Raw genomic sequence first — 14,118 nt, 5'->3', positions numbered from 1 at the left:
TAGCACCTCCACAGGATGTATCTCCCATTCACTGCTCTATATGGTCCCCAAGAGCTATCGAATGGAACGGTAGGCCCACTTACCCACCTCGTTTTCCAAGGAGGCCTAAGTTCTTATTTATTTCTTTATTTTTATTTTTATTTTTTTTTACTTGGAATAATTGAAAGAGATTATTCTGGTGCTTAAATCAATTTAAGGTCTTATGCAAAAGTTAAGAATAAAGTTTTAGATCCTCGATTATTCTTGAAAAGGTTTTTATTTATAGAGTGGTGACGAAAATATTTTTATAACAATAAATAATTTATCTTCTTGATGCATAATCGATTTATAATTTTAAAATTAAATATTTTCAATGATTTCTCTTTAACTTAATCGAATTATTTTTTTTAATAAATGATAAGTGATGAAGTGGTACTCTTCTTTTTAATTAATTTAATTTTGAATTATAAACATGATATAATAGAGAAATATTTTTTAAAAATTGATTGGATCGAGTCTAACTAAATTTCATATATGAAATAATTGAACCCAATTATTTTCTCTCTCTCTCTCTCTCTCTCTCTCTCTCTCTCTCTAGGCCCAAAATTTGGCGTGTCTCTCCAAGCATATGCCGTCACTTTGTGGCACGCTATTGAAGGTTGATGGCATCACCTCCACCACCACCACCTCCCGTCCATTCCATGGAGTATATTGTTGATGGCATATCTCTCTCTCTCTCTCTATCTCTCTATCGTCCATTCTTCGTCGTCCTTCTATTCTATCCTTTCCTTCCCAAAATAATAATAATAATAATTATATAATAAAGAAAAATAGCACGTGCTATCTTAACTCATCCTTACCCTCTCTTCTTCTTCTTCTTCTTCGTTCTTTTTTAGGTCTCTCCCTCGCGCACCAAACCAACAGCCATAACACAAGCCACTATAAACCAACAGCAAAAGGAGAAGGGTGAGGAGAGGAAGCACAGGTGCTCATAGGGCCAAAGAGGTGAGAGAAAGCAACCACAAAGGCAATCTTAACAGACACCACATCAAACACAAGCAAAATTGGAGGAGAAGAAGAGAGAGAGAGAGAGAGAGATGGCAGAGAAGATGGGGAAGAGGTGGGAGAAGGGCTCGCAGTTCTCAGTCACATGCAACCTCTTGAGCCAGTACCTGAAGGAGAAGGGCGGCTTCGGTAGCATTGGCCTTGACATCGCCTCGAGGCCTCTTGACGTCCACCGACCCAAAGGTGACATCTTCTTGGGTCGCCTTCTTCTTCCCTCTCCTTCTCCCTCTTCTCCTCATCTAACAGCTATGTCGGCGTCTTCTGCAGACAAGCACCGGAATCTCACCACCTTGAGCTTGATGCCTGGTGTTGATGTGCCCCCTGAAGACGATGATGCCACTGACCACCAAACTGCTCCCAAATCCATGGAGGACTCTCTCAAGACTCCCCCAGTGATCAAGTAAGACCTCTTCCAAGATGATGTTCTTGGAATTTGTATTGACTGGGAGCGATAAGACTAAAGGTTGATTCCAGGGAGGTGGAGAAGTCGCAGCTGACGATCTTCTACGGCGGAAAGGTGCTGGTTTTCGACGATTTCCCGGGCGACAAGGTCAGAGATTTGATGCAGATGGCGGGCAACGAGATCGCTGCAGCTAAAAACCTCAGCTTCCCGGCGCCTCCCCCGACTTCCATCTTGGCCTCCGCATCCAGCTGGCAGGAGCCGCCGCCTGGCCTGCCGACCCCCGCCCAGGCTAATGCTTCCGGTAATCATGTTGAGATGCTTCACTACATCCATTCCTTCGATTGCGACACAAATCTGTACAGCCCTGCAACTGATGATGATTAATGCTATGTTGGGAACAGATATGCCCATAGCCAGAAAAAACTCCCTTCATCGGTTCCTGGAGAAGAGGAAGGATCGGTGAGCGTCTGTTCTTGCATCAATCTTGTGTTTTACGAGCTGCATCTAAGCGTCTCTCGGTCGAAATGCTTACAGGATCAGCACCAAGGCCCCATATCAAGCCCATGGAGCGCCGGCGGCGTCGCCGACCGATGCCGAGCTCCGCCTGGGACGAGAAGATCTGAGGCAAGAACACAGCTCCGGGAGCTTCAGATAGCTTGAGGAGAAAGCCTTTGGTGACTCTGCTTCTCGCTTTGCTGCCTGTTGCTCCCCCTGCCCCTGACACAGGGTCTCAACCACAGGGATGATGCGGAACATGGATCTTGTCCTGGGATGAAGAATTGTGGTGTTGTTCTACATGATTAGAACAAGTTCTTGAGATCTTCTTTGATAGAATACAGCAGTCTCCGTTCCCGTTGATTTCTATTGCTTTCTTTTGCTCATACTATGTATGATCATGCTTAGGCAATCTCAGTGTTGTTCAAAACAGATGGTGTTGAATTCCACTTTCTACATTTTTTGGTTGATTCTTCTTCTTCCATCTTACATGATTAGGACAAATTCTTGAGATCTCATTTTGACAGGATACAGCAGCATCATAGCTGATTTCTCTATTGCTTTTTTTTACTCATGCTTTGTGTTATCGTTCTCAGGCAATCTCAGTGTTAAAAATTAATGGTGTTGAATTACACTTTCTACATTTCTTGTTTGATACTTGTAACAAATCACAGGCCTTCCATCTTACATGATTAGGGCAAGTTCTTGAGATCTCATTTGACAAGATACAGTGCTGATTTGTATTGATTTTGCTCATACTTTGTTTGTATCATCATGGTTAGGCAATCTGAGTGTTCAAAAATAATGGTGTTGAGTACCACTTCCTACATTTCTTGGTTGATACTTCTTCCATCTTACATGACTAGAACAAGTTCCTGAGATCTCATTGGACAGGATATATCAGTTTCCATTGCTGCTGATTTGTATTGCTTTTGCTGATGCTTCTTTGTGTCATCATTGTTAGGCACTCTCAGTGTTCAAAGATGGTGTGTTGAACCCCACTTTCTACATTTCTTGGTTGATACTTGTAACAGATGACATGTCTTCCATCTTGCATGATTAGGACAAAGTTCTTGAGATCTCATTTGACAGGAAACAACAGTATCCACTGCTGTTGATTTCACATTGCTTTTACTCATGCTTTGTATCATCATTCTTAGGCAATCTCAGTGTCCAAACATGATGGTGCTGAATTCCACTTTCTACATTTCAAAAATTGAAGCATATCAAATTTTATATGGCCATGACTCTTTACCTTAGCATTTTTGGAAATCTTCTATATCTGATTAATAAGATTACCTAATGCCATAATTGAAGACTGGGAGTGATGATGTATTCATGTTGGATCAGAAGCTTCCCTTGAAGACTTTTGCATGGACCACAAGGAATTGAAGCAAGTGACATGTTTCTGTTGAAGCTGGCTAAATCTTCAACACATTGTTCACATCAATTGTCCAGAACATCAAATTCAGTGGTAGGAAGCTTCTGTTCTACTGAAATGCAGCAAATTATTCTCATGTGCAAGAGAAAAAAATGTTCTTCTTGCTTGAACAACATGTGTTCTTGATTGTGACTACATGGTGGGTAGTATGTTTTGAATCCAGTAGTTTTACCTACAACTTCAGAATCATGATGCAGAAAATGAAAACAAATATGGTTATGTTTCATGTTTTAATTGCTCTCTCTCTCTCTCTCTCTCTCTTTCATCTTTGTCTTTGTCTACCTGTCACCAGCTTTGTTGTAGATCAAACAATGAAGAAGTTAAATTAGAAGGAAAAGGGTATTGAGTTGGATGAGTCAAAGTGCATGAACTTTCTCAAGAATTGTATGGCTCCTCCTCCCACATGGAACCAACATGACTCATTGAGCAATATCAGCATTAGGTATTAATGTTTTGATATATCCATGTCAAACCACAATAAAACTATAGATTCCATGGGATGTCAACCACAGTTTCAAGTATGTCAGCACTTTGTTTCAAATTAAGTAGGCAAAAGTTGGATTTACTAAGTCTAAGATGGAGGATTATATTAGAACACTAATTGTCAATATTGGACTCTGTCAGAATCCATCAGTATGAATCTTAACCACTCTCACTAAGACTCTTTGAATATTATGGCTTCCTTTTATTGTTATTGTTATTGTAAGTGGAGTAGGATAAAATTTATAATTAACAAGCATTGCTTTTGTCTTTGACTAAAAAATTAGAAAAAAAGCTTAAATTAAGACTAACGAATGAGGATCGAGTTTTGAACTCTTTTTATGAGAATCTTTTATGGATAAAACATTATTTTTCTTTGTCTTAGCAGAGTCATGATCTTTTCGTTCCGATACCATCCGAAAAATTTTAAATTCTTATCGATATTATCGTATTTAAGAATTTATTCATAAAACATATTTTTCATTGTATCATACGATCTGATGGGAGATGTATAACATATCACCGGAAGAACGATCGAGATGGGGGGATAGGAGGGAGAATTAGATCCGTAAGAAAGGGGAAAGGATCCGACAAGAGGATGTTGCTTGGAAGCTTACTTCCTTCTAAAAATAATTGAAGCATGTGATGAACGAGGAGTAAAACGAGGATGTGGACATCACAAGAAACCGTTCACGACAAGTCATGACAGCAAATGGAATCCATCGAAAGAAAGAAAGATAGAAAGAGAGATAATTAAAGGAAGAGGAGAAGAAGAAGACATGCACTACTTGGGCTGGTGGTGACTGTGGATGGAAGTTGCGTGTGTGTTGGGGGGTGGATGGACGTCCTATTATTATTATTATTATTATTATTATTATTTTCTTGGTCAATAACAAATTGAAAGAAAGAACACATTTCTCATCTTCTCCTCCACTTGGAAGCGTTCGATTCAGCAACTTCGCTCTCATGCGGTGGCATTAAGGGTGTCCAATACTTAAAACATATCATATAACGTCTTAATTCTTTTATCACTATATTTGAGTTTAGTACTTTGTGAAGCTACAAATTCTTTGTATAAAACCTTGAAAAAAATGTTAAATGAGATTTCGAATCCTTAATCATTCGTAAATGAATCTAACACATCATCACCATATTAATATTTTAAGTATAAAAATATATCAGATAATATTTTATATTCTCAATCTTTCATAAGTGAATTTGATACATAACAATCAAATTAATATTTTATGTATGAAATATATCGAATAAAATTTTGAACTCTCAATCTTTGATAAATGGATATCAAATTAATGTTTAAAATATAAAAAAAATATTAATTTATATTCCACAAACACTTCACTTTGTGTGTGGATGACTGACTAACTCGGACTAATCTTGAATTAAATAAGAATATACATTAGCTACTTTATACATTAGCTACTTTCTCAGTTTCATAGACTTAAGAACAACAAAAGTTAAGAGATTTGAAATCAAAAATTAATTTTTAGGGCATTTTGTGGATAAAAAGGGGGATGGCACACTCACCGCTGGAGGTCTAGATTGATGTCCAAGCTAAACTCCCATGAATCATGATCACATCTCCAATATATATATGTATACATATCAAAGTCGAACACATCCTTCAAACACATGTTATGCATGTAATGTAGACACAATGTGGTTATACATCTGCCATGCATTTATGTATATACAGATAAGAGTGAACATCATGAAACATTTTTTAAAGATCCCAGATGCATGCACATAGCACCCTTCCATCACAGCTTTAGGGACTCCTCTAATACACCCATTCCAAGGCTTGCAACATCCATTGTTTGCTATCTGAGTTGTGTTTCAGTCTTTGAATTCTGTAGTCAAATGATACACATATAGTTCCTTCAACTGCCTCCTTTGTTTGCATGCTGAGTTGTGTTTTAGTCTTTGAATTCTGTGGTCGAATGATACACACAATTCCTTCATCTGTCATTTGCTGCAAAATTATGCTTCAAGCTGTAAACTCCCATGAATCATGATCACACCTCCAATATATATATATATATATATATATATATCTGTCATGTTATGCATCCTTCAAACACATGTTATGCATGTAATGTAGACACAAGGTGGTTATACATCTGTCATGCATTTATATATATACAGATAAGAGTGAACATCATGAAACATTTTTTCAAGATCCCAGATGCATGCACATAGCACCCTTCCATCACAGCTTTAGGGACTCCTCTGAACTAAATACACCCATTCCAAGGCTTGCAACATCCATTGTTTGCTATCTGAGTTGTGTTTCAGTCTTTGAATTTTGTAGTCAAACGATACCCATATAGTTCCTTCATCTGCCTCCTTTGTTTGCATGCTGAGTTGTGTTTTAGTCTTTGAATTCTGTGGTCAAATGATACACACAATTCCTTCATCTGTCATTTGCTGCAAAATTATGCTTCAAGCTGTAAACTAGGCAAACTCATATCTTGTTTTCTTCTTTTTGGCATATCGTATGAGCATTTATTGACACAAAATCCCCGTGGTTCTTCTCAAGATCACAACACATGGTTGCATCTTTATATAAATCATGCATCTGTCAGGGATCACATATCTGATTGAAGCTGTTGCAAGGCTTCTGCAGAATAATTTGCCTGGTCATTTCATGGTTGAAGCCTCTCTTGAAGTGGCTGCAGTGTTTCCAGCCATGCAGATTATATATAGCTTTCTGGAATGGTATCATTGATTGTTTTTTTACCAGTGTATCCCTCAGTGCTGAAAGGATGCAAATGAGCAATCATCAAGCTGGCCTCTCCAAGGATTACCACTGTTAGACCCACTACATGCCTCGGTTCCCACAGATAAACCAATCAGGTTACCATCCAAACTCATCTGCTGGACTTCTGCTGCTGATAAAATCTTGATGCTCTGAACACAGCTAACAAATTCCCTGTATACGGATAAAAGAAATGTAGTCACTTTGATGCATGGAATAAAAGAGTACAAAACTAACATGAGTCATTGTATGTGGGCTTACTCCCAAGGGTCATCACCGACAAGTAAAACGTCATTTTCATGATCGACATAGACCAGCTTCCACTCAGTCCTGTGTGAATCCTCTAGTTGCCCTTCAATCCCAAACATACAAGCAAGATCATGTCGAAGCTCATCATAACCCTTGTAACGGGTTACGTCAATACACCTTCCAACGGATCCACGCTTTTGAACCTTCAAAATTTTATAGTCAGTACGTCAGTTATAGGAATTCAGAAAATATAAAAGAGGAACAATACAATTATACTTCATGGAAATAGAAACTGGAAAGAGGAAAATAAGAAGCATAATACTTGTAATTTAAACCATGTCTTTTTTTCCTTTATCAAATGTTACCTGCTTTGTTTTGCTACCTTAAATGTCTTAATTGGATAGGTGATATCATAGACCAAGTAAACAAAGTAATTTAGAGTATTTTATATGTCAGCAGTTAATTATCTATATTGATAAAGCTTTGTAAACAATCAATTATGCGGTTCCCAGATAACTTGTAGGAACTACCGACACATCTAAGTAATTCCTTCATTTTTAAATTTTATGCATTAGTATGAAACAACATGGTAGATCACTTAAGTATAGAAGGAAAGTAGCAGACCTTAGTGTATGTTCGCATGCGTTGATGTTGGTTAGCCCATGCTCCTCTATTAGGAACACCCTCATTGACCACAACATCAGCTGAACAGCCAGGCTTGAAAGACATGTCTGCCACACCGAATGATTGAGAACTGATATCTGCAGTGGACAACTCTGTATCAACGTCTTTCTGCTGCCAATAACCAGAGATCAAGTTCTGTATTTCCTTCCCCATACCCAAGCCTCTTGATAGCAGGGTATCTGGCATTGTTCCAAGAAGAAAGTTGTCCCGATGATCTTGACCATTACCATCTAGGCAATGAGGGGGAAGTGATAAGCCCTCATGCACTTTACTATCTAAACAAAAAGAAGTGGTAGAAAAAGCATCTAATTGATCAGCAACAGGGAGCTGATTCGGAAGCTTAGACTCGTTAAAACTGAACTGCTCGTGCTTGATCATCACTTGTGGCTTGCTTTGAAGTTCCTGAAGCATATTATCCACAGGTGGTGCAACTGTTTCTTCAACTAAAATTGCTGGTCCTTGCTGAGTTTTACCGTTTAAGCTCAATGAAACAATGTGACTGTTAGTTGAAGGAAAGTTCGATGAAGATGGACCCTTGGTCCCACTGAGTGAAGACTGAGTTCTGACAAGTAGAGGAGACTTTTGGTTACCAAGGACACTGATTTTGTGTTCTTGATGCAATTGCTTCAATTGGAGTGATAGATTACCGGAGCCATCCACCCGCTGTTGTAAATCCCGCCGCTCTTGATACTGCTGATTTTGTTGAGCTAGAAGCTGCGGCAACTGAGATAGCAATGATGGACTGAGCTGAGAGAGCAATTGTTGCTGCTGAAGCTTTTGCAGCAACTGCAACTGAAGCTGTGGCTGCATTAGGCATTGCAATTGCTCTTGCTGCTTCTGTAGGAGAGAATGTTGCAATTCCAATGGTTGTTGAACCGGCAAGATCTGAGGTAGCAGAGACTGATGGAGAGGGTCCATGCTTGATAAACACGAGCTTTGCAGTTCTTGCAGTTGCAGAAGAGATGGCTGCAAATGTTGACTCGATGAATGAGTTTGAGATACAATCTGTCCACTGGATGTCTGGTGTTGCATAAGCTGATGATCTGCAGCTTCCTGAACAGCAACAGGTCTAAGTTGCTGAGGCTGAGGCTGACTCTGAGGCTGCTGTAGTTGCCCCTGTTCCTGTTGCTGAAATTGTTGCTGCTGTAGATTGATAGATTTCTGTTGCAGTGGTGGCAATTGCACATGGTGTGAAGCAGAAGCTTGTGGCAACAGCTGTGGCTGCTGCTGCAGTTCACGAGGCAGTTGCAAAGTCTGATTTAGTTGCTGTGTTTGAGGATTTAACTTAGAATTCAAACTTGGTGCAGATGCACCATGTGTTTGGAAATTTAGCATTTTAGTTGGATCTTCTGTTACCAAACCATTTTGCAAAGCTGATTCAATTGCTGAGGGAAAGCGTGCTGGTTGAGCAGCTGGTGTCATTAGCTGATGATTCTGTTGCATAGACATCCACTGAACCAAGCTTAAACCTGGAAAAAGTGCACTCTGAGTGTCTTTTATGCCATAGTCATCATTCAACCATGGCATTACCCTTTGGAAAGCATTTTCAACTTCATGCGCATCTGCAAAGTAAGTATCTTTTAGCATACAAGTCAATAATGATTGTATGTAGAATACAAAAAGGATGAACCGTGATGTGACACAGGACAGGATGTGCACCATAGCTTTACCATGAAAGTATCATATATCAGTAATGCTAAGCAATAAAATTTTTCTAACACCTATAACAGTTTCATTGCATTTTGTTCATGGAACCAAAATTTGGACCTGAGTAACCTTGTCAAGAACTCAAGCATGATCAAGGGTTGAAAAGATTTCACTAAAATTCTGCTAGTCCTGTACCAAAAACTCTTAAGCTTATTGTTTGACAGTCCCTATATCCTCTTTACATTTGTTTTTCTTCTCTTTCTTTTTCCTTTGCATCTTCTCTCTGTACTGTGTTCTCTAATTTTTAAAATTAGAGTAATGCTGTTCTGCATAAACATGTGTCATTCAGAAGACTTCCTTTTGCAGAAAAAATCACTTAGTAGATGAAGAGTGAGAAGAGATTATGGCTTTAGAAAGCTACATGATAAATAGGGATGTGAATATGCCACGAGATAGATCATTGGAATGTAAATACAAGGGCAGCGACAATCTAAGCTCGTCCATATAAGTGCTCACAATGGACGAGATAATTACAATGGACCAGAGGTACTTCTCACTGACAAACACAAACGGAACAGTATAAGAATACATTCCACCAACAGAAAAACCAGTAGAATAGTTAATCAAGCACGCTGTCAAGTGTCACAAATGCCTAAATGGCATCACCAGCACAGCTTTATAAACAATTTTGCCATTTGACAGTAAGGGCATGATTATACCAAACAAGATAGCAGCTGAAGCACAAGATTACACTTTTATGTAACTTGCTTACCAGGGACTCCTGGTGCTTCAGGAAAATTGCGCCTGAAGAATGGGGGTGGACATAAATAGAAAGGAGTTGCTAGAGGTTCAATTTCCCATATTGACACTCGGGTCCTTCTCTCCGTTGCTGTTGATTCATCCCATCCAACCTGTTGATTACAAAGTCAAGCAAGACTTTTCTAAATTGAATAATGTATGTTTCAGATGTAGCGCTATGTGTGAATCAATAAAAAGGAGAACATGTAAATATGGTTGATAAAGTTCTATCTTCCCAAGTGAGGTCAATTCATAAATCAAATCATTTGATCATGAAATATGCACTGACCTGAAGATTGTGCCACTGCGAGTTTTTCCACCGCACAGGATCTAAGTCACTGATGCCTGTAACAGTGCCCATATATCGTCGCACGCTTGAGTCCTCGGTCTCAAACATCATCCTGAATCGCATACCAAGAGACACCTGGGTATACATTGCCTTGTTGTACTTAGCGAAAGGGATAACAAATTCTGAGGGGCTCGCCCTATTTAAACAATGGTAAATTCAATTAATATTCCAAATTAAAGAGAGATTATGTAAGATGTGCATGGCAGATGCCGGAGAAACTGCACTACCTTGGGTTGCAAAAAATAGTAAATGGGCTATTGTTAGTAGCAGCATGAGCAGCAGCAGCAAGGATCCCTATGTGCATGCTATCACTAGACAAGACAGAAGATGATAGAGCAGGCTGCTGTCTATTTGCACGTCTCATACCAAATAAAAGCTGCAACTTCTCATCTCTACAAAGCAAGACAACATTTTCCCCTTCATGTTCATGATTAAATTTATATGTGGAACAGAAGTTCACCATCAAATTTTTCGTCATACCGGATAAAGAGAACAGAGTCACCAGCAGAAAGTCTCTTTGTACCAACAAACACACTCCACCCTGTTGTCAGTAGATGCCTTTTTGGTTGACCTGCCATTTGGTCAATGATGAAAATTGAATCAAGAAGCAACCAATAAATAATCTTTAGTATGCACCAAAATCTACCTGCATTGGCAGACAAGTCATTGCAAATAGACACTCTTTAGATCACTCTCATTGTGTGCCTAAATTATATTCTTGCAATAATCATAAAACATTTTCGTTCAAAATAATAGGATTAACTAAGTAAAATAAGCTGCTCTCCCAATGTAAAGTGGTGCAAGAAATATCAAATTACGTCAGATATATTAACAATAAGATCATGTCTGCAGTTATAATGATGCAGGAATTAAAAAAGACAATGTGTTATAAACTACTTTTGACATCTCAAGTTTTCAAGTGTCAAAGCAAACAACAAAATAAAGAGTCATGACAGTATTGAGGTATGTTGAACTTTGGGACAAGTTTAAGAAAATAGATGTCTTTGTGTGTGTGACAGTGAGGAGTAAAGGGATCAAGGTACATAGAGTAGACATGAAATTCAACAAGCAGTTGGTTGGAAGAACTTTACATTTACATCTCATAAGTACTATAAAATTGATAGGTAATACAAAACTAAGGAGCTCAAGAACTTGGGACTCACAACAGCAATGGAAATAAGAAGTGATGGAAGTTTCCAGAAAAAGTTAAGTATAAACCACCACCCAAGCTTCAACATCACAAGTCTGGAATTATTAGATTCAATATTAAGTGAAACTCCAGATGGAAAGTCAACTAAAAATTCCTGCTTTTAATCATTGAGGGAAATTATTTTTCCCTGATAGCAATACAAAACTCCACAAATTATTTCAAAAAAAAGTTTTAGAGTACCATACACTTGATCACAAGACGAAAAATAAACATGCCACTACTCACCAACTGGTGTTGAATTTTCAGAATAAGCTGATAAAGGGTGTTTTAGGATAAGCAAGCCAAAACTGACCACAATTTAGATAATTGTCCTCTGTAACTAATATATTTTATTAAATTTACATAGTGAATACTGATTCTAAGAATGGAGGAAAGACACAAGGCACTTACCACGAAATATATGCCTAAATGTCCAAGAGACATCATGCAAATCCTTGACCACCAACTCTTGAGCTGGCGGTTGCATGGTGAAATCCTACCCAAATTTAATTCTTGTAAGCCAAGCATAATCTACATGTTGTGAAATCTATACAATAAAAACGAAGTATGGCCAAATACATATGACGACAACATACCAGAGGTGGAAATATCTTTTCAGCAGCACGGCGGGGAACTGAAAATCCTCCATGAGTACTTGTATCGCTCGCAGTGAGTGTTTTGCAAAAGAATTCAGCTGGATGCTTGTTTTGTTTGAGGCCCATTTCAGATGCCAGCATTGCTTCTCTGTCATACTATATCAAAGTTGTGTCAAGACCAGAACACCAGCATGCACAAAAATCACAAAGAGCAAAAACAAAAAGGCAGGCATTGATACCAAACCTACTTTGTTAACAGGCTGAAGAGTCATTTGAGCATAAACCTCATCTGTTTCGGCATCAGCCTGATGACAGATGTATTAGCACAATACTTTGACCACAATATAAAGTTGCATGAGGAGGGCATGAAAAACCTCTCTGCAAAACTTACATGCATGGTGACATCAAGAAGTACACAAATCAGCTTGGAGGGCAGTGAGGGATACTTTGGAATGTCATCAATCTCCTTCTGCATCGAGGCCGCGACCTGATATTGCCATTACACAATGCTCACGATCAGATACTCAATATTAGATGGATTCAGATCAAATCCACTGAGAGGACAGACCTGCTCGCTGTGGCCTTGTGGGAAGTAGACCACTAGGCTGCCTACCGGTGGCAAAGAAACCAGTGGTCCAGCACAAGCATGCCATAGTTCAGAATCGATTATCTTCTTTTCTCCTGCTTCACACAGAGCAGAGCAAGCAATCATCAGTGGACCACTATCATTCATCTTGAGGGTATGATACGTCCTAAAAGGGCAAAAATGCAAGCAAGCACTGCCAATGCAAAGTTATTTCCTAATAAGTGGATAGTCCAATAAAATATGTATGTGCATATATTCTACCGGAATATCTCTGAACATGCAGTTCTGCAGTCCTTCGGTCTGGCACAAGCTCTTAAATGCAAGGATCTCCACTATTTTGTGTATCTAATCAGTGTTTCGCGATACTAGGGATCAAATCCGACAAGAACTTGTCCAAGAGAGTTAAGGAGATAAACCGTGATACATCAAAACACTGCCTTGGAACAACACAGTTCAAGAGGAAGAAGAAGAAGGACAAGAAGCGTGCTTCGATAAAGATGCAGACTCGTCCTTTTTCCTACCGGGAATCAAGATGACTGTTGCTGAGCGCAAACTCTGGGAAATCCAATATTTATAACAGGTAAACATCGACAGTTATGAGGTTGGAGAAACCAAAAGGCTCGAAATCATTCGAATGCTTGGTACAATTTAGCTCATTCGTTACCAGTACGACTTCTATGAGAGAAACGGAGAGGAATCACGAAGCACATACTGAACGACACTCCAAATCAACGAACAGAGACCTTTGACCTTTGAAGATTGTGCTAAAAGCCAAAACTGGAAGAGCCAGAATCAATGGCAAACGACAAGCGCACCTTCCTCTGGATTCCCCGCGAATCCACAAGCCGTAGGAACCTTCATTTAGGCCAAGCGGAACCGAGAACCACTCTTCCGATCTGCCACGCTCAAGCGAGGAGGCTGCTCCGTTCCTCCACCCCGGCCGTTCGCCTTCAGGGACCAGCAAAGCTACCACTTATCCCCCTCCCTCTCTCTACAGTTCAAAGGCGCCCTCCGCTGCTTAAGAATCCTACCCAGAGCGCGTACGCTGCGATAAAAAAACAGTCCTTTTCGCCATAGTAAGAAGATTCGCCTGCAGAGCAGCCGAAACTATACCATCCACACCGATCCCCTCCTCGCGCTTCCGGTCCAGCAAGCTCAGGCAGCGAGTTGGCCTCGGAGGACAGAGAAGAGCAGGCAGAGAGGTCGCTTCTGCTGTGGCGACGGAAGGAGGCCGGAGAGGCGCCGGGAAACGACGAAGAGGTGGGGTTTCGTGCGCTACTGGTTCGGGTTGGGGGCCACACGAAAGGGATGGGGCAGAGACGAGAAGACGTACAGAAGATGCGTCGCCTTCTTCTCCGTCAATTTATTGGGAAAAAAAGAA

General features: G+C 39.7%; 2 protein-coding genes across 2 annotated transcripts; one reads left to right on the top strand and one right to left on the bottom strand.

Moving 5' to 3' along the window:
• The first annotated feature begins 873 nt into the window (after positions 1 to 873).
• Positions 874 to 2,412, top strand: LOC135607192 (protein TIFY 10a-like). Its single transcript, XM_065098804.1, has 5 exons — positions 874 to 1,227; positions 1,312 to 1,444; positions 1,519 to 1,748; positions 1,849 to 1,906; positions 1,982 to 2,412. The coding sequence occupies exons 1-5, from the start codon at positions 1,077 to 1,079 to the stop codon at positions 2,100 to 2,102; spliced, it is 693 nt and encodes a 230-aa protein (XP_064954876.1). The 5' UTR covers positions 874 to 1,076; the 3' UTR covers positions 2,103 to 2,412.
• Positions 2,413 to 5,461: 3,049 nt separating this feature from the next.
• Positions 5,462 to 14,055, bottom strand: LOC103977816 (auxin response factor 16). Its single transcript, XM_009393447.3, has 13 exons — positions 13,553 to 14,055; positions 12,720 to 12,832; positions 12,543 to 12,638; positions 12,400 to 12,456; positions 12,152 to 12,307; positions 11,967 to 12,051; positions 10,847 to 10,937; positions 10,594 to 10,758; positions 10,307 to 10,502; positions 9,992 to 10,130; positions 7,513 to 9,134; positions 6,901 to 7,091; positions 5,462 to 6,813 (listed from the first exon to the last, which is right to left on the bottom strand). Exons 1-13 carry the CDS (start codon positions 13,596 to 13,598, stop codon positions 6,633 to 6,635), a joined length of 3,138 nt encoding a protein of 1,045 aa, XP_009391722.2. The 5' UTR covers positions 13,599 to 14,055; the 3' UTR covers positions 5,462 to 6,632.
• Between the last annotated feature and the right edge of the window lie 63 nt (positions 14,056 to 14,118).

The sequence above is a fragment of the Musa acuminata genome, chromosome BXJ2-3 (assembly GCF_036884655.1).
Source record: "Musa acuminata AAA Group cultivar baxijiao chromosome BXJ2-3, Cavendish_Baxijiao_AAA, whole genome shotgun sequence".
NCBI classification, from domain to species: domain Eukaryota; kingdom Viridiplantae; phylum Streptophyta; class Magnoliopsida; order Zingiberales; family Musaceae; genus Musa; species Musa acuminata.
Note: the sequence above shows the minus strand (reverse complement) of the source record. Positions and strands in the feature narration are given on the sequence as shown.